This window comes from Globicephala melas, chromosome 13 (assembly GCF_963455315.2).
Source record: "Globicephala melas chromosome 13, mGloMel1.2, whole genome shotgun sequence".
Taxonomy (NCBI): Eukaryota; Metazoa; Chordata; class Mammalia; order Artiodactyla; family Delphinidae; genus Globicephala; species Globicephala melas.
The window spans coordinates 81,353,879-81,379,025 of record NC_083326.1 but is presented as its reverse complement, the minus strand read 5'-3'; the positions used below and the strand labels follow the sequence as shown (position 1 = coordinate 81,379,025).

The following is a 25,147-nucleotide window of genomic DNA, read 5'->3' as shown; positions in this document are numbered from 1 at the left end:
ACAGTAAAGTTATTCCTTTACTTTAGCATCCTCGTTCTTCCTTGGGCCTTTGTGAATGAGGTTCTCAGATTTAATCTATGGGCAAAGGAAATACAGGGAGGACTGAGGCCTTAAATCACCAAAATGTAAAACGAAGTCCCCCTTTCCCTGAGTGAGAGAAGGGATCTGTGCATTCATCAGCAATGGTTGGTTCTTCCACATGTGTGGCCTTTGTAGACCTCGTCCTGACCCAGGATGCTGCTTCTCTCTTCCTCATTTCATAGGTTAGGAAAGTGAGGCCCAGAGAGGTTAAATGACTTCCTTAGGGTCCCATAGGAAACTGTTTTGTTTTAATATGTTCACATGATTTAACACTCAAAAGACACACAGTGGCATAAAGCAGGAAGGCTCTCAACCAGTTGGTTCCCCTCCGGCACGCCTTCTTGGGATACTTTAGCAAATAGATCCATCTTAGGTGTTTATTTTCACAAGCGAGATGGTATGCTGTATACACCTGTATGCTGAACCCTGTCTTTTGTATTTCTCCCTGTTTTATGGGTAGTTTTACATCAGTACCAGTATAGCTGCCTTATTGCTGTGCACCACCTGCCTACTGCTCTGTTGGAATTGCTGGGTTAGAGGGTGTGCACTTGGACCTTTCAGTGGATACTACTGCATTGGGACAGTCTCTTATTCTCAAGTGCCTGTGTTCTCCACTACCCTTGGTTGTTTCTTTATAATAAACTTGCTGAATTCAAAAGTAATTGTTGGGGTGGGGCAAGGGATGGTCCCAGAATTGGCTTCAAGCACTGCCATGTGCTCAGCGTTCTGCACTAACTGCTCTAATGGCCTTTCCATATAAAGGTTCTGCCAGGCCCTTGATGGAGCAAATAAATTAGTGTATAACTGGTAGCATGAGTTTGCCAAAGTCATGACGGGTGTGATCTGGTGCTCTAGCACAGCATGGCCTTCCTTACATGGAGAACACGTGCCTGCAGCCTTAACATACTGGCCGCTGGTTAGAGAGGGCATGGCTAGTGTGAAGGTCCTACCAATTCTAGTAGGTGCATTTCCTCACAAATTCTGGAGGAAAAGCTGCCTGGTTCTTCTGTACCACAGACACCCTTCTCGTTACGGAAACCATCAGCCTAGCTGCTTTATCTGATGCAAGTGAGCAGGTGCCAGTGGTAGCACAGGCTCATTGACATACCATGTCTTTGATCTCTGTCCTAGGGGTTGGCCCTCGAGGCAGCACCTGCAGTAACGCTGCAGGCCGTAAACCCCATGTGTGTTAGTGTCATGATGTTTGTTCCCAGGTTATGTTGGCGCTGCTACGGTGGGTGCTGCTGCGTGGTGGTTCATTGCTGCCGAGGGTGGTCCGAGAGTGTCCTTCTACCAGCTGGTACGTAGCCACCTTTCTTTGTGTACCTTAGATGCAAGGTGGTGTAAGTCTTCACAAACAGTTGTCCTTGAGCTTTCTATGGTTTGGATGTCAGTCAAATAATCTTAAAACTCTTAACAATAAGCAGTTGCATCTAAGGTTATTCTGAAGGACCAGGGCTTCTCTGGGAAATGCGGTGAGATTTTGTGTGGGTCTGTGTTCTGGGTTTGGTGTGGAATTGGTGTGTGGACTTTGGAAATGTCCTTGGCTGATCAGGAACTTGATTGGGCTTTTGTTGCAGAGCCATTTCCTACAGTGTAAAGAGGACAACCCGGACTTTGAAGGAGTAGATTGTACCGTCTTTGAATCCCCATACCCAATGACAATGGCGCTCTCTGTTCTAGTAACCATAGAGATGTGCAACGCCCTCAACAGGTCAGTGAGTCTTCTCAGCATGCTGGGGCAAGAGCCTGACAGCCAGGGTGCTGGGGGATTGTGTGTGTTTCCTGGTTGATTGAGAATCACAGGAAAGCTCCGCCCTCCCCAAAAGGAAGAACAAGCAGCACCGGTTTTAAGAGCTTAAGTCATCATCACCTCCAGGAAGTAGTGGGAGTGCTTAGCCACATGTTCTTCAAGAGACAGCAGAGGCCAAAAATAGGGACTTCTGCACCCCTGTGTGCCAGTGCCCACAGGGAAGGAGCTCTTGCCCTTCAGCATTGAGACAAACAGTATCACCTAATTAAGCCAGTGACAAAAATGGAAATTTCAAAATAGCCTAAGTGTCAAGGGCAATTGAGAGCAGGTTTGAACACACTGAAATGGGATTGCTGTGCTGAAGCCTAGATTTAAATTGGAAGTCTGTCCTACATCTGAACATTCTTCCTTAACTTTGCCACTGTAGAAACTTAATAGAATTAGGTCAGTAGGCAATAGGCAGTGCCAAGTTAGCCGTCACCTTATTGAAGTGTGGTTCTGAACAGTCTCTGTCGGTGATGGCATATGCCTTTGCCCTTTCAGCAGGCACATTTCACCCACCTACCTCTCCTTGTTCTGCAGCTTGTCTGAAAACCAGTCCCTGCTGAGGATGCCCCCTTGGGAGAACATTTGGCTCGTGGGCTCCATCTGCCTGTCCATGTCACTCCATTTCTTAATCCTCTACGTGGAACCCTTGCCAGTAAGCGGTGGGGGGAGCCTGGGCTGGGGCCTGGCTGCCTGTCCAGCAAGTCAGGGAGCTTGATGAGGTTTCTTTGTGTTTCAGCTTATCTTCCAGATCACACCACTGAATTTGACCCAGTGGCTGATGGTGCTGAAAATCTCCTTGCCTGTGATTCTAATGGATGAGACCCTCAAGTTTGTGGCCCGCAACTACCTAGAACCTGGTAAAGAGTGTGTGCAGCCTGCCACCAAATCCTGCTCGTTCTCAGCATGCACCGATGGGATCTCCTGGCCCTTTGTGCTGTTCATAATGCCCCTGGTGATCTGGGTCTATAGCACAGACACTAACTTTAGTGATATGTTCTGGTCTTGACTGACAGTTTTGCATAAAGGTGATGTTTAACTTAATCAATTAATTTTTTTATTGTTTAAAGCAACTGTCTATTTCTGCTGAATTTTCACATGAACATACTGGCTGGTGAAGGAGGTTTCATACTCTAGATTTTGTTTTGCTTTTTCTGACTCCAGTGGGGCAAGATTTTCCTTTTTTATACACATAATTAAAGTGTCCATTGACATGTACAGAGAACTAACACTATTTTATGCAAATATTTTTTTGTAGATGAAAAAGCATGTACAGTGTTCTGTTTAATACTCATCCTTGTATAAAAAAATAGTTGAGCCAGCAGACATTGTCAGCAAATTAATTGGCAGCAGATTTTAGGAAATGAATGTGTGTGGTTTTTTCCTAAAACTAAATAGCATGTATTGTGTCTTTTGCATGATCATCTGGATTTAATCTGAGATCACAGTCTAATTTTTATTCATAAGCCAATTTTTCTGCACTGAGCAGAGTACTGCTACCTCAGTCAGTATTTTTTTTTGGTTTGCCCCACCCCCACCCCTTCACCCCTTGGCCCTTGTTCACCTCCACCCCACCTCCACCCCCACCCCGCTCGGCTGCTTCTCCTGTAGGGTTTTGATGGTTCTGTTTACATCAGTCTTAACAAGAGGTATGCTTGTTCTCGCTTGTGCAGAAAACATTGTTCCAGATTCAATCGACCAGGTTCATGTCCCCTCACATAGTTTTTAAGGTTATTTATTTAAATGTCTAATGTATTTTATTGTAACAGACATTGTTTTGCCAACATTGCCTATTTCAATGGCACTTCACAATCTAGTTTAAAAAGAAAAATAAAACATTTTAAATGGACAGAGAAAAATAACTGTCTTGTTTTTAACTCTTAAGTGGCTTAGTTTGAACTAACAGATGTCCAACTTTCTCTTAAGTTCTTAGTTTTACTTTTAGTTTTACTGTGCTTGAGGGGAAGAAGGATCCTGTTCTGCTGCATAGGTGGTTGTAGGAATTTTATTTTTAGTGTATAGGCACTAATTGTTATCTGTGATACATTTTTATGCAAGTTTCTGCTGGCCTGTTTTAGCCTGGTGTAGAGGACATAAGGGCAAGTGTGTATGTGTGTGTATGTGTTTTGTAAAATCTGTAAATAGCACATGACCAAATGAACATATTGTATAGAACTATTTTTATTTGAATGTGGCACTAACCACCACCGTTACTATGACAAATGTTTGCGCATGTTCGAGATCAGTCTTAACCAACAGTGTGTAAGTCATTAACAGTCCTAACTGTGGTGTTTTCCTCCAATGCCTTCCAACATCCATCAACTAACGTGAGTATTCCCTGAAATTTGGATGCTTTAGCCTAAAGGTTACTGCCACTAAATGAGCTGGCTATATGACACTAATGAGTAAGCCCCTTATGTCAGGCACCCTGAGAGCAGTGGGCATATGACTTTACGTGGCACCTGTGGGCTGGGGTAGCTGTTCTCGACGCCACCCACTGCCTAGGATAACAGCACAGCCACATGTCAGTTGGGGAGGGCCTGGGGGAAGAGAAGGTAGTTCTGCTTTGGTCAGACTGACAGGTGCCTTCACAAATGCCAAGATGAGGATTCACAAAAACTTGTCATGGTTCCTTTGATCTTTGTTAGCTGCAAGGACTTGTCCCAGAATCTTGCTACCTGGTTCAATAAAAAGCAAAAAGTGAGTGAAAGCAAGTAACCAATAAAATCATGCATCATTTGTTGCATGACTTTTTTCTTTTTATGGCTGCGCTGTGCGGCTTGTGGGATCTTAGTTCCCTGACCAGGGACTGAACTCAGGCCCCGGCAGTGAGAGCACTGAGTCCTAGGCACTGGGCTGCCAGGGAATTCTCTGGTTCATTTTAAATAGGCCACCTTTTTCCACCTTCTGGGTCATACTCTTTGCAGCTGAGATTTAACTGTGCTTTAATGTACCCTGGAGAGAAAAGATACTGGCCATAGTTCTGCTCAGCTAGCAAACAACCAGCCCCATCATTAGCCAGGGTGAAGGAGGGCCTAGGCAGCAGCTCGTATTCAGGGTGGTAGCTCACTGCACGTGAAGCCCCGAGAGTTCTTGTGGGTACTTGAAGGTACTTGGGCCCTAGCTGGATACAGGGCCAGCCAGAAGACATGATGTAAATGCTGAGCGTCTGGGGAAAGGTTAACAGGTATCAAGCAGGACAAGGTGCTGCGAAGTTAAGAGGTCTCCATGTAAGGGGGTAGAAAGGTCACATGGAGGCGGATTCTTAATTTAGAGTCCTGGCCTGGCTCATGGAGGCCTCTCAGAGGAGGAGGAGCTGGTTTGGTTGGCAGAGAATGTAGGGGATAACATTTTGCCAGTTTTAGTGTTATGGGGTGTAGGAACAGGTTGAGCAGATCAAATGCAAGGAGTGTGTCTCGGCTGCAAATCAAACCAGGGTGTCTGAGCTTGTTGGGTGGGGTGCCATTCAGTGGTCAACTTTTCCTGACTCAGCTCCTTGATTATTATTGGCCCTTGCAAAGTAAGTTGAATGGTATGGAAGGCTATTACCTTGTGCTTTCTCAGCTTCAGGCCTGTCCAGCCCACAGAGGTGGTTTAGGCACCCATTTCCCTCAACTCAGACAGCTGGGAGTGGGAAAGACCCAGTGGTGCAGAGTCCTTTTGTCTGCTCTGTTTCAGGCTTCGCCACCAAAAAACGTCTGATTGGCACCTCCTCAGTAGTTGGTGCTGCTGTGGGCACATCCCTGGCCTCTGTCCTATAGGGAGCAGCAGGTACCCAGCTCCATCCTCACCAAGTACCCGCAGGAAGGCACCGTTGGCCTCTCTGCTTCTGCTGCTATCAGTAGCTGGATAGGACGGCAGCATCCTCAGACCCATCATGTTACATGCTCTCAGGCAGCTCTTGCCTGAAACTTGCTCCAGGTTCTTTCTCAACGGGCAAGTGGGCTGAAGGCCCATCCCATCAGTGTTCTGTTTTTTTGCCACCCCATGCCCAGACTGACCTCTTTAGTAGAGCTTTACCCTTTGCCCAGGAGATGGCAGTCTTACACGTTTCCTAAGTGGGGTACTGTGCCAGCAGCTCATTCTGCATCTGTACAGTGCAGGTGACACGTTGGGTAGGGAGAGCTGCAAGAGCTCAGAGACAAGCAGGGCAACTGCCACCTTCCCTCACAAGCAGCGGCTGCCACATTACCTTCAAACTGGGGCCTCAGGCCCCTGAATGTCCGTGTGGTGGGCAGACCTCAGGAATATCCAAGACCACAAGCGTTATTAGCTCAGTGTCTGCCAAGCCTGTTGTGTCTGCAGGGCGGAGGCACCAAATTGTGTCAAAACCACCACCCTGCATGTGAGGGTAATCTGCAGCCTTTTTTCTTGAAAGGGAACAGTGATAAGCAATTCCCCTTCTAGGACTGGATGCAGCCCAGAGGCTGGCCCCCGGGGAAGGAAGGAGAGAGGCTTGGCGCTGATTACCACGCTGCTCACTCTGCTTCGCCTTCCTTACCCTCTGCACTGCTAACTGAGGACTTCGTAACTTTTGTTATACCTGAAGCGATTAAGTGTCTGCCTGGTTGGATTCTCTGTAGCCAGGTGACATGAGGGGCCTGTGTTGCTGAGCCAGTGCTTCTGGATGCTACCCTGTGTAGGCAACCCCTCAGGGACAGTTGATCAGAAATGCTAGTCTTAAAATCTTAAAAGATCAAACCGAATATTCCTTTTCATCTGTCACTATTAATCTTAAATTAGTTATTCTAACATTTCCTCCCCATATTTCATAAAGCTGATTTCCTCTCTCTTTCCTTTTCAGCAATACTGGAGTAACCGCTTCCTAAACCATTTTGCAGAAATTTAAGGGTGTTCAGTTGCGTGCATGTGCGTTTTTTAGCAACACATCTACCAGCCCTCTGCATGATTGATGTTGGGGGGAAAAAGAAAATTAGAAAAAACTCCCCAACTCATTGTGTGTTATGTGGAGGAAACGTGTATTACCAGTGGGGTTTTTAGCTTTTAAATCAAAATAATTACAAATGTACAGTTTAGCTTAATGAATCAGAAAGCCTCTCCAGAGAAATTTGGTTTCTTTGCTGCAAGAAGAATGAGGTTCTGAAACCTTATCCAAGAGCTTAGAAGCCATCAGCCAAGTTGCCATATTTCTCTGTGCAAAATGTCATAGCTTAAATAAATGTACAATATTCAGTTGTAATGCATGCCTTCAGTTGTAAGTAGCCAGATTTCTCTATGGTGTCATTGAAACATGCTACTTTTTAATTGGCCCTGTACAGTTTGCTTATTTATAAATTTATTGAAAACACTACAGGTGTTGAATGGTTAAAAATGTAGGCTTCCAGTTCATAACTTCGGTTATATTTTGAGTGTGCAGCTATTTTGCACTGTATTAAATGTAACTTATTTAATGAAATCAGAAGCAGTAGACAGATGTTGGTGCAATACGAATATTGTGATGCATTTATATCAATAAAATGCTAAACGTCAATTTATCAACGCATGTTTGACTTAGACTGTAAATAGAAAGCAGTTTGTTTCTGTGCTGGCAACAGGCATTGCACAGACATGGTTTCAGGTAAATAAATCTATTCTATGATAAGTTCACAGTGTGGTGTTGACTGTTCTCCTGCAGGAGGGGTGGGTGATGTGCACTGAGGACCTCCAGCCCTGCACCCTGAGCAGTTGTGCCCTTAGGTAGATAAAAGGGACAGAAAGTTCCTGTTGACTTTCTGCATAGGAGAGCAGAGTGGTAGAAGGTCTGGTTGTGTGACATGAGATCTATAAAATATTCCTGCCCTGGTTCCACTGTCTCCCCTTAAGTATGAGAAAAAGAGTGTGTCATGAGTGGGGTTTTCAGAGATAACATGATTTAAAAGTTGTCAGCAGCTTGGAGACTATAGTGATGGAGAGATACTTGTAATACTACTCAGATGCAAAATGTAAATCCCACTGTTAATAGATATAGAAAAGAGCTGAGTAAACCAACTATACTCCAATTTAAAAAAAAAAGAGAAAGGAGGTCCCCCTCCCAAAAAGGAACTGAAATCTATATACATGGGAAAAATATTTGATAAATTTTAACATCCATTCTGTAACGGATAAAAAAAAACTTTTGAGTACCCATAATTCCCATTTTTTGACATAATGAAAAGCCAGAAGTATTGAATTCCAGAATTAGACTCACCATCCACTGTTGCCCACAACTTAGCACTGTTCTGGAGAGTCACTGTAGTCAGACAAGAGAAGGGAAAATGCCTAGGAGTGAACAGAAAGGAGCAATGGTCATACTGGATCAATAAGAACACCTTATTTTTATGAAAGTTTAATAATTCAGGGGAGATTAACATCTTAGTATGAATGATGATACACATCATACATTATTAATAATATATGAAGGGGCTTCCCTGGTGGCGCAGTGGTTGGGAGTCCACCTGCCGATGCAGGGGACACGGGTTCGTGCCCCGGTCCGGGAAGATCCCACGTGCCGTGGAGCGGCTGGGCCCGTGAGCCATGGCCGCTGAGCCTGCATGTCTGTAGCCTGTGCTCCGCAACGGGAGAGGCCACAGCAGTGAGAGGCCCGCGTACTGCAAAAAACAATAATAATAATATATGAAAATACCAAATGTTTTAATCAGACTGATTCTAATAAAAATGAAAATGCAAGAGTAGCAAGGAAGGGTACAAACCTCAGGTATAAAACCTATAGTCATTAAATGTATTATCTAAGAAAGGTGGCATTTTAGCTTAGTAGGTAAAAGTTGGGTTATCCATTGTCACTGGTTATTCTGAAAAAAAATATGGCTGTATCCCTCACACCCAATCAACTGCAAATGGATCAGAAGGTTTGAAAAATGAAGTTATACCCCAAAAGAAAAATGGCTAAATGATATAAACAAAATTTGTAAATATAAGATGTTCAATCTCACTAGCAAATTAAATTCACAATGAGATACCATTTCATGCCCATCAATTGACAAAAAAACGGGTCTTCTAATACCAAGGATGTGGACAATGGGCCATCCTTACATTGTAGAGCAATTGGGTATCATCATCTGGTACATTTACAGATGCTCTTAACATACAACCTGGCAGATCCTTACCTTCTTAGGGATTCCTCACAAGTGCTGGAAGAGCCATACCAGGATGTTTGCAAAAGAAAAGCACCAACCTAAATGACCAACAACAGGAAAATGGGTAAGTATATTTAAGGCATGTTGAAGTCACTCTGCATCAGTGAAAATGAATAAACAAACCAGGCATCAGCAGATAAACCTCCCTGCACGGTGCCACCAAGTGCGATGTATATCAAGTTTAAAATACCCAAAATAAGACCATATCATAGCCTTTTTTTTTTTCTTGGCTGCACTGCACAGCATGCAGGATCTAGTTCCCCGACCAGGGGTCCAACCTGTGGTGTGCCCCCTGCAGTGGAGGTGCAGAGTCAACCACTGGACGGCCAGGGAACTCCATGACCATATCATACTGTTTAACCTGGCCCTAGGGCCAGTGCCTGTCTGTGCTAAGGCATGTGCACTGGCTTCCTTGATGAGAAAGTCCAGCTCACAGAAAGTCAGCTAAACTAAACAGCCATGTGGTGGATTCACAGTGCAAGCTCCTCACCTCTGTGGACTAGGAGCAAACATAAATAACAAGTTCACAGACACCAGCCACAGGGATAGGAAGTGAGTAGGTGGATAGTGGTTAGTTCCAAGAGGGAGGGAGAGCAGAGTTTCACTTCTGTAAGTAATGCTTGGGTGCCATGTATGTAGGGGTTCATTATGCCTTTTGCAAATCTGAGATTTTTTTTTTTTAAATCATAAAAGTACCAGGAGAAAACATGGAAGCTGAGAAGACTTTCTAAGCATGACACAAAATCCCAGGAGAGTGATAAACTGACTACATAAAAACGTAAAATTTTTGGAATACCATATACCTCTCTGGAGTTAGTAAAATAGATGTGCTACGCATATAACAAAGCATATTCTCTAAACATACTAGCAAAGATAAAAGTTTAATGATCTCTCCTTTGCAGCTGGCATTAGGAAAGAGCTCATGCTGATCGTGAAAATATAAATTGGCCCAATCTCTAGAGGGCAATCTGACAATATCTATGACATTTTTAAATATCCATCCCCTTTGATCAAGCACTTAACTTTGGTGAAATCCCCCCACATGTTTACAAAGCCAAACGTAATCCTGCTGCATTATTGTTAGCAAAAGATTGGAAATAACCTGTATGCCCATCAATAAACAAGCTAGCTGCTAAATAAGCTAAGAACATTCTTACCATGGAGTATTAATGCAGCCTTCAGAAAACCCAAGGTTAGATCTATGATCCAGCAAGCAATGACGTCCAATACACATTTACTGCCCAGTGAAATATTCAAGTGCAGGTCCATCCATGTTGTCATAAAGGGCAAAATTTCATCATGGCTGAGTAATATTCCATTGCTATGTTCCACATCTTTATCCATTCATCTACTGATGGGCACTTGGGTTGCTTCCATGTCTTGGCTATTGTAAATAATGCTGCAATGAACATAGGGGTGCATGTATCTTTTCTAAAATACGCAGGAGTGGAATTACTAGATCACGTGGTAGCTTTTTTTTTTTTGAAGAACCTCCATACTGTTTAGTGGCCATGCCAATTTACTTTCCCACCAGCAGTGCAGGAGTGCTCCCTTTTCTCCACACCCTCCCCAACACTTGTGATTTGTTGTCATTTTGATAAGTCATTCTGACAGGTGCAGGTAATACAGCTAACTGTGGTTCTGGTTTGCATTTCCCCGACTATGATGTTGAGCATCTTTTTACGTACCTGTTGGCCATCTGTATGTCTTTGGAAAACTGTATTCAGATCGTATGCCCATTTTTTCATCAGGTTTTTTGATGCTGAGTTGTATATTTTGGATATTAACCCCTTGTCATATGTATCATTTGCAAATATCTTCTCCCATTTAGTAGGTGGCCTTTTCATTTTGTTGATAGTTTCCTTTGCTGTGCAAACGCTTTTTAGTTTGATGTAGTCACATTTGTTTGTTTTTGCTTTGTTTCCCTTGCTTGAGGAGACAGATCCAAAAAATATTACTAAGACCAATGTCAAAGAGCATACTGCCTATGTTTTCTCCTAGAAGTTTTATGGTTTCAGGTCTTACATTTAAGTCTTTAATCCATTTTGACTTTATTTTTGTGCATGGTGTGAGAGTAGTCCAGTTTGATTCTTTTGCATGTAGCTGTCCAGTTTTCCCAAAACTATTTACTGAAGAGACTGTCTTTTCCCCATTGTGTATTCTTGCCTCCTTGGTCATAATTAATTGCACATATAATCGTGGGCTCATTTGGGCTATTTTTTTCCATTGATCTATATGTCTGGTTTTTTTGTGCCAGTACCATGCTATTTTGATGACTGTAGCTTTTTAGTATAGTTTGAAGTCAGGGAACATACTTCAGCTTTGTTCTTCTTTCTCAAAATTGTTTTGGCTATTTAGGGTCTTTTGTGTTTCCATACAATTTTAGAGTTATTTGCTCTAGATGTGTGAAAAATGCCACTGGTATTTTGATAGGGATTGCACTGAATCTGCCTGGGATAGTATGGTCATTTTAACAATATTCTTACATTAGTATGATATATCTTTCTTCTGTTTCTGTCTTCTTCAGCTTCTTTCATGAGTGTCTTATAGTTTTCAGAGTACAGGCCTTTTACCTCCTTAGATTCATTCCTAGGTATTTTACTTTTTTTTTTTTTTTTGCTGTACACAGGCCTCTCACTGTTGTGGCCTCTCCCGTTGCGGAGCACAGGCTCCGGACGCACAGGCCCAGCGGCCATGGCTCACGGGCCCAGCCGCTCCGCGGCATGTGGGATCTTCCCGGACCGGGGCACGAACCCGCGTCCCCTAGCATCGGCAGGCGGACTCTCAACCACTGTGCCACCAGGGAAGCCCTACTCTTTTTGATGTGATTATAAATGGGATTGTTTTCTTAATTTCTTTTTCTGATACTTCATTGTTAGTGTATAGAAATTCAACAGGTTTCTGTATATTAATTTTGTATCCTGCAACATTACCAAATTCATTGATGAGCTCTAATAATTTTTTGGTGGCATCCTGTGGATTTGCTATGTATTGTGTGTCACCTGCAAACAATAAATTTATTTTTATTTTTGGCTGCGTTGGGTTTTTGTTGCTGTGCGCAGGCTTTCTCTGGTTGCAGCAAGCATATGGCCTGTACTATGTTGAAGTATGTTCCTCTATATGTACTTTGTTGAGTTTTTATCATAAATGGATGTTGAATCTTGTCAAAAGCTTTTTCTCCATCTATTTATATGATCATCTGGCTTTTATTCTTCAGTTTGTTAATGTGGTATATAACACTCATATGCAGATATTGAACTACCCTTGCATCCGAGGTAAATCCCACTTGATCATGGCATATGATCCTTTTTATGTCTTGTTGAATTTGGTTTGCTAATATTTTCTTGAGGATTTGCATCTGTGTTCAGCAGTGATACTAGCCTCTAATTTTCTTTTTCTGTGCTATCTCTGTCTGGTTTTGGTATCAGAGTGATTTCTGGCATTGTAGAATGAGTTTGAAAACATTCCTTCCTCTGCAATTTCTTGAAATAGTTGAGAAAGGTGTTAATTCTTCTCTAAATGTACAGAATTCATCTGTGAAGCCATCTGGTCCTACACTTTTGTTTGAGGGAAGTTGTTTTATTGCTGATTGAACTTCATTAATGGTAACTGGTCTGTTTATGTATTTTCTATTTCCTCCTGGTTCAGTCTTGGGAAAGTGTACATTTCTAGGACTTTGTTCATTTCTTCTAGGTTGTCCATTTTATTGGCATGTAGTGATTTGTAGTAGTCTCTTATGATCTTTTGTATTTCTGGGGTGTGGGTTGTGACTTTTTTTTTTTTTTAATTTATTTATTTTTGGCTGCATTGGGTCTTCGTTGCTGCAGGCAGGCTTTCTCTAGTTGTGGCGAGCAGGGGCTACTCTTTGTTGCGGTGCGTGTGCTTCTTATTGTGGTGGCTTCTCTTGTTGCGGAGCACAGGCTCTAGGCGCACAGGCTTCAGTAGTTGTGGCACGAGGGCTCAGTAGTTGTGGTTTGTGGGATTTAGATCACAGGCTCAGCAGTTGTGCCGCACAGGCTTAGTTGCTCCACAGCATGTGGGATCTTCCCAGACCAGGGCTCGAACCCAAGTCCTCTGCATTAGTAGGTGGATTCTTAACCCTTGCGCCGCCAGGGAAGCCCTTCATTTCTGATTTTATTGATTTGGACCCTCTCTCTTTTTCTTGATGAGTCTGGCTAAAGGTTTATCAATTTTGTTTATTTTTTCAAAGAATCAGCTCTTAGTTTTTTTGATCCTTCCTATTGTTTTCTTAGTCTTTATTTCTGCTCTAATCTTTATGATTTCTTTCTTTCTACTAACTTCGGGTTTTGTTTGTTCTTCTTTTTCTAGTTCTTTTAGATGTAAAGTTAAGTTGTTTGAGATTTTGCATGTTTCCTGAGCTAGGCTTGGATCACTATAAATTTCCCTCTTAGAACTGCTTTTGCTGCATCCCACAGATTTTGAATCGTTCTGTTTTTGCTTTTATTTGTCTTCAAGTATTTTTTAAATTTCTTCTTTGATTTCTTCAGTGATCCACTGCTTGTTTAGTAGCATATTCCCCACAAGGGAAGAGAACAAAAGAAGAAAGGGAGAAAAAGTAACTACAAAAACAACCCCCAAAACAATTAACAAAATGGCAATAAGTGGGACTTCCCTGGTGGCACAGTGATTAAGAATCCGCCTGCCAATGCAGGGGACCCAGGTTCGAGCCCTGATTTGGGAAGATCCCACATGCCGCAGAGCAACTAAGCTAGTGCGCCACAACTACTGAGCCTGTGCTCTAGAGCCCGCAAGCCACAACTACTGAAGCCCACGCACCTAGAGCCTGTGCTCTGCAACAAGAGAAGCCACCGCAATGAGAAGCCCGCGCGCCACAATGAAGAGTAGCCCCCACTCACCGCAACTAGAGAAAGCCCGCACACAACAACGAAGACCTGATGGCTGCATCAGGCTGCATAAATAAATAAATTTATTTTTTTTAATGGCAGTAAGTACATACCTATCAATAATTACTTTAAATGTAAATGGACTAAATGCTCCAAGACATAGAGTGACTGAATGGATACAAAAAGAAGACCCATATATATGCTGCCTTCAAGAGACTCATTTCAGATCAAAAGGCATACTGAAAGTGAGAGGATGGAAAAAGGCATTCTATGCAAATGAAAGCTGGAGTAGCAATACTTGTGTCAAAGTAGATTTTGAAACAAAGACTTTAACAGGAGGCAAAGGACATTACATAGTGATCAAGGGATCAATCCAAAGACGTAACAGCTGTATATATATATTCACCCAATATAGGAGCACCTAAATACATAAAGCAAATATTAACAGACATAAAGGGAGAAACTGACAGTAACACAATATTAGTACGGGACTTTTAACACACCACTTAGATCGATGGACATATCATCCAGACAGAAAACACTGGCCTTGAATGACACATTAGAACAAATGGAATATATATATAAAACATCCCATCCAAAAGCAGCAGAATACACATTCTTTTCAAGTACATATGGAACATTCTCCAGGATAGAGTCATAAACCGGGGTTGGTAAATTTAAGAAAATTGAAATCATAGCAAGCATCTTTTCTGACCACAATGCTATGATACTAGAAATCAAGTATAAGAAAAAAAACAGAAAACAAAAAATACCCTGCAAACACGCAAACATGTAGAGGCCAAATAATATTCTACTATTTCTTTTAAAAAACAAGAGGAAGTTTTCAGTAATGATGGTTTCTGAGAATAAGTGAAAATGCTGTGATATAGATGGCAGATGGTGGTAGCCAGTTTTCTCACTGTTGGAGTAGGAGGTTACAGATAAGCAAGGGAAGACAGCTAGAATGATCCATGTGGTAGTGAATTACAGTTGGAAACACCAGGATAAATTATGTTTAGCTTAATATCGATACAGAAAATTCCATATAGAAATATTTCTAGTTATGTGTATATATACATGTATTACACTGTCAACTGAGTGGGCCAAGAAGCAAGGACAGACACTCCAGTGGCGATGAGCACACTTAGCTCCCAGTTTAGGTTTCTGATGCCATTCTCCAATTAAAGGAATCAAGTCTCCTTAGAGAAATGGCTGATTCTAGGACTGAGGCAGAAAATGTACAAATGCCTGGAGAACACTAGTGCCAGAAAGCAAGGAAGTGCTCAAACACAAAAACAATGATCAAGGAGATGAAGTTATGTCAAAGGGACACAGGAGCCAAGTGAAGAAGCTTTGAATGGCCAAAGCTGGAACAATTAGAGCAATAAAATAAAGTAGTATTGAATTATAATCCAAAGTATAAAATAAATATCCATGAGTTTATACTGATATAAATAAATGGGAGAAAACAGAAATCTCCCTTGTAGAAGAAATCCAAGTAATTTCTATAGGCACTCTGCCATTACAGAGGTGAAGTTCTTTAAGCCTGAGCTTAAATCACATAGTGACTTCCAAAGAGTACATATGGGGACGTCCCTGGTGGTGCAGTGGTTAAAAATCCGCCTGCCAAATGCAGGGGATGCACGTTCGATCCCTGGTCCAGGAAGATGCCACATGCCGCGGTGCAACTAAGCCCGTGCGCCACAACTACTGAGCCCACATGTTGCAGCTACTGAAGCCCAAGCATCTAGAACCCATGCTCCGCAACAAGAGAAGCCACCACAATGAGAAGCCCGCACATCGCAACGGAGAGCAGCCCCCCACTCACCACAACTAGAGAAAGCCTGTGTGCAGCAACAAAGGCCCAATGCAGCCCCCCACCCCCCCCAAAAAAGAGTACATATAATGTAGACAGGGGGAAAAGTGACTCAGAGTAGAGAAACCTGACAGACCCTACCTCAGCTAAGTGATGTCATCCTGAGAGCATGTACCTTTGATATGAAGTGAAGATGACATTTTTACCTGTGGTCTTCCTCTCAAAACATAACCTCAGTCTAATCAAAGGAAAAACATCTGACAAATCCCAAAAGACATTCTGCAAAATCCCTGACCAATGGTCCTTAAAACTGTTGAGGTCATCAAAAAGAAGGAAAGTCTGAGAAACTTTCACAGCCAAGAGAAGACTAAGAACACATAATGACTAAATACAATACTACTGAATGGGATCCTGGAATAGAAATAGGAAAAAACTAACAAAATCTGAATAAATTATGGACTTTAGTTAATAATAATGTATAAGTATCATTAAAAATGTACCATATTGTTAAAAAATGTTAATAACAGGGGAATCTGTGTCTGGGGTATATAAGAACCCTCTGTACTATCTGCTTAATTTTTCCATAAGTCTAAAAGCTCCCTCTCTCTCTCTCTCTCTCTCTCTCTCTCTCTCTCTCTCTCTCTATATATATATATATATATGACTCAGAGCCATAAAAAAGAATGAAATCTTGCCATTTGCAACAACATGGATGGATACATACCACATCTCCTTTATCCATTCTTCCACTGTAAAGCTGGTTTTCATGATTTTGTGTGTGCCCTTTAAAAGCACCCACTGACCTTTGAAGCCAAATGTTTTGGGGACTCATTTTCCTAGTGTGATGTCCCTGGGCTAGGAAGCCCAATGTGGGGCTCAGACCCCTTTACTCCTTGGGGAGAACCTCTCTAATTGTAATTATCCTCCATTTGTGGTTCGCCTACCTGGGGGTATAGGTCTTGACTATACTGCGTCTCCACCCTTCCTACTTGTCTCATGGTTCCTTCATTTTATCTTTAGTTGCAGAAGATCTTTTCTGCTAGTCTTCATGTCATTCTCATCAATAGTTGCTGCGTATAAACAGTTGTAGTTCTGGTGTGCCCATGGAAGGAGATGAGCTCAGGGTCTTCTTATTCCACCATCTCGGCCACTCACCAAATTTTTAAAAAATCCTCATAGAAGCATCAAAGAACTATAAGGTGGTCCAGAATTTCCAGGCAAAAATCTAAGAGAAAGCAAGAGAGATCATCAGAATACCCACTAGGAGAGGTCAACTTCTCTCCTAGTGGCATCTACCTATCCCAATAAACTAAGCTGTGAAAGCAAGCAGGGGTTTTGAGGGCTCACAGAGTAAAAAAGGCAAAGTCAAATCCAGGGCCCACCAAAAGTGGGAAGTCTCAAAGGACATTAAGCTGTGACCCCTGAAGGGCTAACACCTCAGGGTACAAGCAAACCTTCCCCAAAACTCAAAGAACTGTAGGTAGCATTGCCTTGGTGCTGAGCAGAACCAGGAAAATATCTGCAGCCCAAACTCTATCCTAGTGGTAAGCTATGAAACTTCAAGGCATGAATTTAAAGTCACTGATAGTACTCCTAAGCACCAAGCAGAAATAAATGTAAATCCTGTCTGGGGGGAAGGCACCTTCATTTTACGTCATAGGAGAACCACACAATTATTTTTCAAAGCAGCACACAGTAGAAGACAACCAAGTACATAAAACAAGGTGCCATGAGTGAGAGCCTACAGAAACACACATTACAGATTCATACAGACTTCACATATGGGAAGTATTAGATATAAAACATTCATACTGGGACTTCCTTGGTGGTCCAGTGGTAAAGAATCCGCCTTCCAATGCAGTGGACGCAGGTTGGATCCCTGGTCAGGGAACTAAGGTCCCACATGCCGCGGGGCAACTAAGCCTGCACGCCACAACTACTAAGCTTCCGCACTTCAACTAGAGAGCCTGCATGCTGCAAACTACAGAGCCCATGGGCTCTGGAACCCGAGCACCACAACTACAGAGCCCACATGCCCTTAAGCCTGTGCGCCACAACTAGAGAAGAGAAAACCTGCACATCACAATTAGAAGCTCGTGCACTGCAACGAAAGATCCTGCGTGCCTCAGCTAAGACCCAACACAGCCAAAAATAAATAAAATCTTTTTTAAAAATAAATAAATAAAAAGAACACATTCATGCTTACTTTGCTTAAAGAAAAATAGATGAAAATCTGCAGGACACAGCAATTATTAAAAGTGAACATAGGGGGACTTCCCTGGCAGTCCAGTGGTTGAGACTTCACCTTCCAATGCAGGGGGTGCAGGTTTGATCCCTGGTTGGGGAGCTAAGATCCCACATGCCTCACGGCCAAAAAACAAAACATAAAACAGAAGCAACATTGTTAACAAATTCAATAAAGACTTTAAAAAATGGTCCATATCAAAAAAAAATCTTTAAAGAAAAAAGAAGTTAACATAGGGACTTTCCTGGCGGTCCAGTGGTTAAGACTCCATGCTTCCACTGCAGGGGGCACAGGTTCGATCCCTGGTCTGGGAACTAAGATCCCACATGCTGCAGTGCAGCCAAAAAAAAAAAAGGGAACATAGCAGAGAGGGAAGTTAAATGGAACCCTAGAAATGAAAAGTATAAGAACCAAAACTAAAAACTTAATGGATGGATGGACGTGGTATCAAAGTGGACACTGCAAAATAACAAATGAAGTGGAAGACAGATGAAAAGAAAATACAGCAGAATGCAGCAGAGAAAGGAAAAAAAAGCTAGAAAATACAGAAGAAAGGTAAAAATACCTGGAAGATAGACTGAGAAAGGTGACAAAGTCAAATATACATTTTATCATAGTTTCAGAAGACGAGAGTATGAGAGAAGTATTATTTGAAGAGGTAATGGCTGAGAATTTTCTAGAAATGACAATACAGATGCAAGAATCCCAACAAATCACAAAAAGTGTAAATAACAAGAAATCCGGCCCTAGAAATAGTATAGTGACCTGCAGAGAAGCCAAGACAGAGAAAATCTTAAAAGCAACAGAGGGCAAAAAAAAAAAAAAAGGCACTACCTTTAAAGAGTGACAGCCTACTGCTGACTTCACAACAGTTAGTGGAGGCCAGAAAACAGTGAGATGACAGCTTCATGTGCTGAAATTACTGGCAACCTAGAATATACAGTAATTAAAGAATCAAAGTCAAATATTTTCAGACAAACAAAAACAGAATTCTTCACCAGCAGACTCACACTAAGGGAAACTCTAGATGGGGGGCAGGGGTAAGCAATCTAAGTGATATGCAGGCCTCTGTCACCCAGGAGCATGGTAAAGTCACTGGCTAGCTCCAGACATAGATACACTGGTAAGTATGTTGCTACTTCCTAGGGTAAACACTAAATGACAGAAATAGAGGCAAGACTAACAAATCAACAGAAGGACAAAAATGAAAGAAATCTAAAAAGATTAAAAAAATAAGAAGGATAGAAAGGATAATAGAAGATGATAGAACCAACCCCAAATATAATCAATAGTAACATTATAAGAACATACTAAATATGTTATTCCTGTTGCTGTTTTTGAGAGAGTGATTTCTGCATGACCCAGATATTTCTATTTTGAAAAGCAATCCGTGCTTCTACTTGATTCCAGCAGCAGGAAGAGATACAAACACGTCCAGCAGTCAGCTAGGAAGTGCTGGAGGAGCTGAAATTGGCTGCTTTTTCGTCAAAATTTGTAGAAATTATAAAATACATTTTGTAAGTTAAACTTACTTAAAATCAAAATGGTTTTAATTCAGGACTAAAAGTGTACAAAGTTTAACATTTTTATGTCTTTGATATTTATACATCATGACCTATTAAGAAAGATTTCACTGAATACGAAAAGTTTACTTTTTAAATAAACTCTGCCGATGAACAGTGCAGGTACAAAACGGGGGGTGGTATAGTATATATACAAACATGCAATTTCAAATTATTTCTGAAAAACTACACACAAAACTAGTAATTACGATTGCTTCTGAGGAGGGAATTAGGAGAAGAAAGAAGACGGGGAAGTTTCACCTTATGCCCTTTTGAAAATTGTGAATCTAACTTTAGAAAATATATTAGACCATCTGATACTAACAATTTAATGGAAGTGCAAAGAGCTAAGAATAGCCAGAACACGTCTAAGAATAAGATCAAGGGGTCCTGCCCTTCCAAATATCAATAAATTTTATAAAGCTACAGTAAAATTAAGACAATGAGGTATAGGTGCTGGGATAGAAAAACTGACCAACGGTATGGAAAAGAGAGCTTAGAAACAGAGTAGCTCATTTCGAACACCTGATTTGTAACCCAGTTGGCATTAATCAGTGGAAAAAGCAGGTAATTTTTTAATACCTGGTGGTTATGCATGTTTAAACCTAAATTTTTAAAAATCAATAAAATTGGATCCCTACCTCGCACCGTACATATAAGAATAAATTTTTGACTCTGAGATGAGGAAAGATTTCATAAGAATTAAAAAATACAACCATAGGGAATTCCCTGGTGGCCCAGTGGTTAGGATTCTGGGCTTTCACTGCCGTGGCCCAGGTTCAATCCCTGGTTGGGGAACTGAGATCCCACAAGCTACACGGTGTGGCCAAAAAACAACAGGAAAGGAAGGAAGGAAGGAAAGAAGGAGGGAGGGAGGAGGGAAGGAATGAAGGAAATACAACCATAAAGAAAAAGATTGGTAAATTCAAGTACATTAAAATTAAGACCCTCTGTTAATCAAAAGATACTATTGGGGCTTCCCTGGTGGCGCAGTGGTTAAGAATCTGCCTGCTCAAACACAGGTTTGAGCCCTGGTCTGGGAAGATCCTACATGCCGCGGAGCAACTAAGCCCGTGTGCCACAACTACTGAGCCTGTGCTCTAGAGCCTGCAAACCACAACTACTGAAGCCTATGTGCCACAACTACTGAAGCCTGCGCGCCTACAGCCTGTGATCCGCAACAAGAGAAGCCACTGCAATGAGAAGGCCTCACACTGCAACGAAGAGTAGCCCCCACTCGCCACAACTAGAGAAAGCCCGTGCACAGCAATGAAGACCCAACGCAGCCAAAAAATAAATAAGTCTTAAAAAAAAAAAAAAGATACTATTAAAGAGAGTGAAGGGGACTTCCCTGGTGGTCCAGTGGTTAAGAATCCGCCTTCCAATGCAGGGGATGCAGGTTTGATCCCTGGTCAGGGAACTAAGATCCCACATGCTGCAGGGCAACTAAGCCCACATACCACAACTACAGAGCCTACGCACCACGCACCACAAGAGAGCATGCACGCTGCAACTAGACAGAAGCCCGCACGCCACAACAAAAGATCCCGTGTGCCTCAACTAAGACCCAACACAGCCAAAAATAAATATTTCCAAAAAATAAATAAAGAAGGCTGGAGATAGCATAGCTCTGACTTCCAAAGATGAAAAAACAAAAAGGTGAATGTTAAAAAAGAGAATGAAAAGGCAAGTCACAAACTGGAAGAAGGTATCTGCAACTCGTATTCTGAATTACATCCAGAATATATAAAGAACTTCTGTGAATTAACAAGAAAAATAAATAACTCAATAGAAAAATGGGCAAAAATTTTTTTCATAGAAGAGGAAGCACAAGTAATTCCTAGATATATGAAATGATGTTCAATCTTGTTACAAAAACAGAAACTTGTAAATTAAAATCACTATGTCATCCCACATCCAGGAGAAAATTAAGGTTTGACAATACCAAATGCCAGTGAGGAAATAGGACAAAGGACTGCAGGTGTGGGTGTGCATGTAAATTTGTACAACTTCTTTGGAAAACAGTTTGACAATATCTGGTAAAACTGAACACGTGCATACCTTACACCCATCAGTTCCACCTCTGAGTGTAACCCTACACAAGCCTGTGCTTATGCACAGAAGTCACATATGAAAACATACATAGCAGCACTGTTTGAAAAAAACTAGAAACTAAAATGTCTGTCATTGGCAGAATTAATAAGATGGGGGTGTTGGATACACCCAGTGGAATATTATATAGCGATGAAAAATGAACGTAGCATCCTACAAATGCCTGACCACTCCTCACCAAATTTTCAAGGAAAGTTATCAAAAAAAAAAAAGGATACTCCGAAAAACTTTCACAGCCAAGAGGAACCTAAGGAGACATGATGATGTCTAAATGTAATGTGCTACCCTGGATGGAACCCTGGAACCAAAAAAGGACATAAGGTAAATACTAAAGGAAACTTGAATAAACTATGGACTTTTGTTAATAATAATGTATCAGTCTTCATTCATTGTAATAAACATGCCATACTAATGTAAGATGTTAGCAGGGAAAACTGTGTGCAAGGTATATGGGTATTCTCTGTACTATCTACTCAATTTTTCTCTAAATCTAAAACTGTTCTAAAAATAATGTCTATCAATTAAAAATGAAGCTATAGGAGTATTAATATGAATCAATATTTAAAATAATGTTAAGTAAGGGTATCATGGAAAAATATAGACAACATGATTCTATTTACATTAAGTTCAAGAACAGCAAATAAATGTATTATTTAGGATAAATACATGGTAAAAGTGAAAATAAAATGGAAAAACAATATTACAGGTAAGAAAAATGAGCTATCTGTTGAAGGTTCACTTGAACTTCCAGGGTCAGAAAGTAAAGGAAGTATATAAAAACAAGATTCAAAATAGTGGTTACCTCTGGCTGGGGTAGTGGGGAAAGGCAGGCAGAAGGAGGGAGGGAATGGGATGTTATCAGTTTTGAGCACAACGGGTCTTCTGGGATTGTGAAAATGTTCTATTTCTTGTCCTGGATAAAGTGTACATGTGTGTTTCTACATATTTTCATATACTTCTATATATATGCTATATTTTACAAATTTTACATTTTTATTTAAAAAGAAAGGAAAAACTTATCTGTCCCCTAGGCAGGCTCCGGCCCTAGTGCCCTGGCACAATTATTCTTCAGGGGAGGCGGTTCTCCTATATTTGGTTAGGGGTCTTCACATGGCCTTGTCCTCTGAGGTGGCTCCCTCTGGCCTCCCCTAAGCTGACAGAAGCTGTCTTTCTGGTCAACACGGCTGGTTAGAGTAGCTCCAGATGGGGACTGTGCATAGGGGTCATCTCTGTCCCTTCCCGTCAAACACCATCAAGCTCAGCAAAGCAGCAGCATGGGACTGGGGAGCCGTAGGGGCCTGTGGGGCTTTGGAGATCAGCTTGTTTCAGCCCATCAAGGATGGGGCTTCAGTCTGGGCACCACCCAGGCGGGAGGGCAGAGGCCTCTCTCAGAAAAGATTCCTGCTTGCTACCATTCCCTCTCAATTCCTGGACAAAATCCCCACTGCCCCAGGGGCCTGACAAGGGAGATGGGCCGGTGGGTAGAGTGGACTGAAGTCATAAGTGGAAAATGATCCAAAAATTAAAAATAATTTCTCTGGGCCACAGACCCATGTAGGACTAAACCTGGCACTGAGAGGGGCTCAGGGCAAATCTGTTCATCCAGCACCAAAGGGGGCCAGAGGGCAGGGCTCACGTCCACAAGGATGCTGACCCCAAAAGGACCAAGGTTTAGCCTTGGGAGGCCACTCCCCTCCCACACGACCCACCCAAAGGCTCCAATGCTGACAGCCCTGCCACAAAGCCCCACACACTGGACGACCCAGAGAGGGGTCCCGACTCCCTAAGTTCTCTTCCAAAAGAAGATGGAGGCACAGAGAGGTTAAGTAGCCAGTGACAGGCCATTGACCTGAGCCTTCTACCTGGTGGTAGGGACAGGCCCTCCCTTTGAGAGGCTCAGCCCTCGTAGTGGGGAGGGTGGAACTCCTCCAAGGAGGGACTGAAAGAAGGATGGAGGCTCAGAGAGGACACAAGTAGCCCGCAATCACCACTGACACACACACACACACACACACACACACACACACACACAGCCAGCCAGCAAGGGCTGTCCCATGAGGGAAGAGGTCCCCAAATCCCAAAGGCCTGAGAAAGCAAAGGTAGAGGCCTCCGCAGACCTCACCAGAGTCCACCATAAGCTCCCACTCCAGCAAGAGGAAGTGAGATGGGAGTTCCAGAGACTGGGAATCTCCTGGTTCACCCCTAACCTGAAGCCAATGGATGGACTCCCTAGGTAGACTGGGGCAGCTGGGGCACACCAACCAGAAACAGGGAGGCCACAGGGCTGGCCTGAGCTTACAGATTCGCTTCACAGAAACAGGACCAGCTAGTCAGCCCCCTTGAAAGTTCCAAAACAGATCACTATATCCTTTCACTCTGAAATTCCCCTCCTGGGAATTTACCCAAAGAAGGAAAAAGCTGTGAGCACAACGGAGGTCACCACAGGGTTGTTTATAAAGAGACAGACACTGGAAGATTTAAGTGGCCGGCTCTGATGCTGCCCTTGCCAGACGGTTTGGCAGCCCTTAAATCCAGCGAGACTGAGGATTAAGATGGACAGCAAGGGGTGCTTAGAGCCCATTTTTTCCTTAACAGACTATAAAATTGTGCAGAGATCACAGTTAAGAACACACACAAACTCTAGGATGAGAAATCTTGGACAGATGAAGACTATTAGCTCATCTGTGAAATGCGGCTAATTTCAGTGATGCCTCAGGAGTGTGAGGCTAAAATGTGATAACACAGGCACAGGGCTTACCTTATAGCTCAGGCCAGACGAGTGCTCAAGAAATAGCAAATCAAAATGATAGAGCTTTTATCACACTGACGACCGGTAAAAAACAAAAACGCTTGATGACACCAGTGTTTCCTGAAGGTTCAGGAAACAAGCACTCCCATCTATTGTTGGAGAGCAATCTGACAGCATCCATCAAAGCCTTTAAATGCACATACTCTGAGATCAGAAATTTCACTACAAGGAACTTGACCTATCTTTGGAGTACTATGCCAAAACATATTCATGGTAGTTCACACTGTAATAATTACATACAAAGCTGGAAACGGGGGTCTACCAACAGCAGAAGGGTTATAGAAATGGTTCCATCCACAGAATGGGATTCTGTGGAACTGTTAAGGCAAGGAAGAGCAGTGATACCGCTGGAAGGAATTTCTGTGTGTACAGCATGACCAATTTAGTGTAACTTTCATACCATTATCATTAGGTAAAAGCTCAAGACTATTTTTCTAAATGTAGTCCAGAAAATTTATTTTGTGGAGACACTAGGATTCAGTAGAGATTGGGAAGCAGATATATTTTTAATTTTACACCTTTCTCTCTTAATTTTAACCATGTGTACGTTTATATAACACCTATATATTACAAACACATGGGCTGACAGGGTTATCTGAATGGCAGAATTACAGGCCATTTAATTTTTTTTGATATATATTTTTTAACCAGCTTAACCATTTTTAACCATCTTAACCATTTTTAAGTAGTTTGTTATGCAACCATCACCACCATCCATCTCCAGTT

At 42.2% G+C, this 25,147-nt stretch overlaps 2 protein-coding genes across 12 annotated transcripts in view; one reads left to right on the top strand and one right to left on the bottom strand.

The window, feature by feature from the left end:
• Positions 1-7,486, top strand: part of ATP2A2 (ATPase sarcoplasmic/endoplasmic reticulum Ca2+ transporting 2) — a 61,065-nt gene extending 53,579 nt beyond the window's left edge. Inside the window, exons 17-21 of the mRNA XM_060310303.1 lie at positions 1,296-1,381; positions 1,662-1,795; positions 2,417-2,534; positions 2,619-4,206; positions 6,684-7,486. Coding sequence (XP_060166286.1) covers positions 1,296-1,381; positions 1,662-1,795; positions 2,417-2,534; positions 2,619-2,888 — 608 coding nt within the window. The 3' untranslated portion in view covers positions 2,889-4,206; positions 6,684-7,486. The remainder of the gene's footprint in view (positions 1-1,295; positions 1,382-1,661; positions 1,796-2,416; positions 2,535-2,618; positions 4,207-6,683) is intronic.
• LOC115855267 (actin-related protein 2/3 complex subunit 3) overlaps positions 3,599-25,147 on the bottom strand; it is a 71,774-nt gene continuing 50,225 nt past the window's right edge. For 4 of the 11 annotated variants that reach the window (XM_060310304.1, XM_060310306.1, XM_060310308.1 and 1 more), the window contains 6 exons: positions 18,773-18,868; positions 17,900-18,267; positions 16,638-16,918; positions 8,983-9,050; positions 8,067-8,466; positions 3,599-4,557 (listed from right to left, as the gene is read on the bottom strand). The gene's annotated coding sequence lies outside the window, so the exon portion shown is untranslated. Of the gene's footprint in view, positions 4,558-8,066; positions 8,467-8,982; positions 9,051-15,834; positions 15,869-16,637; positions 16,919-17,899; positions 18,268-18,772; positions 18,869-25,147 lie in introns of all 11 variants that reach the window. The other 7 variants (XM_060310307.1, XM_060310312.1, XM_060310313.1 and 4 more) reach the window with 5 other exon arrangements.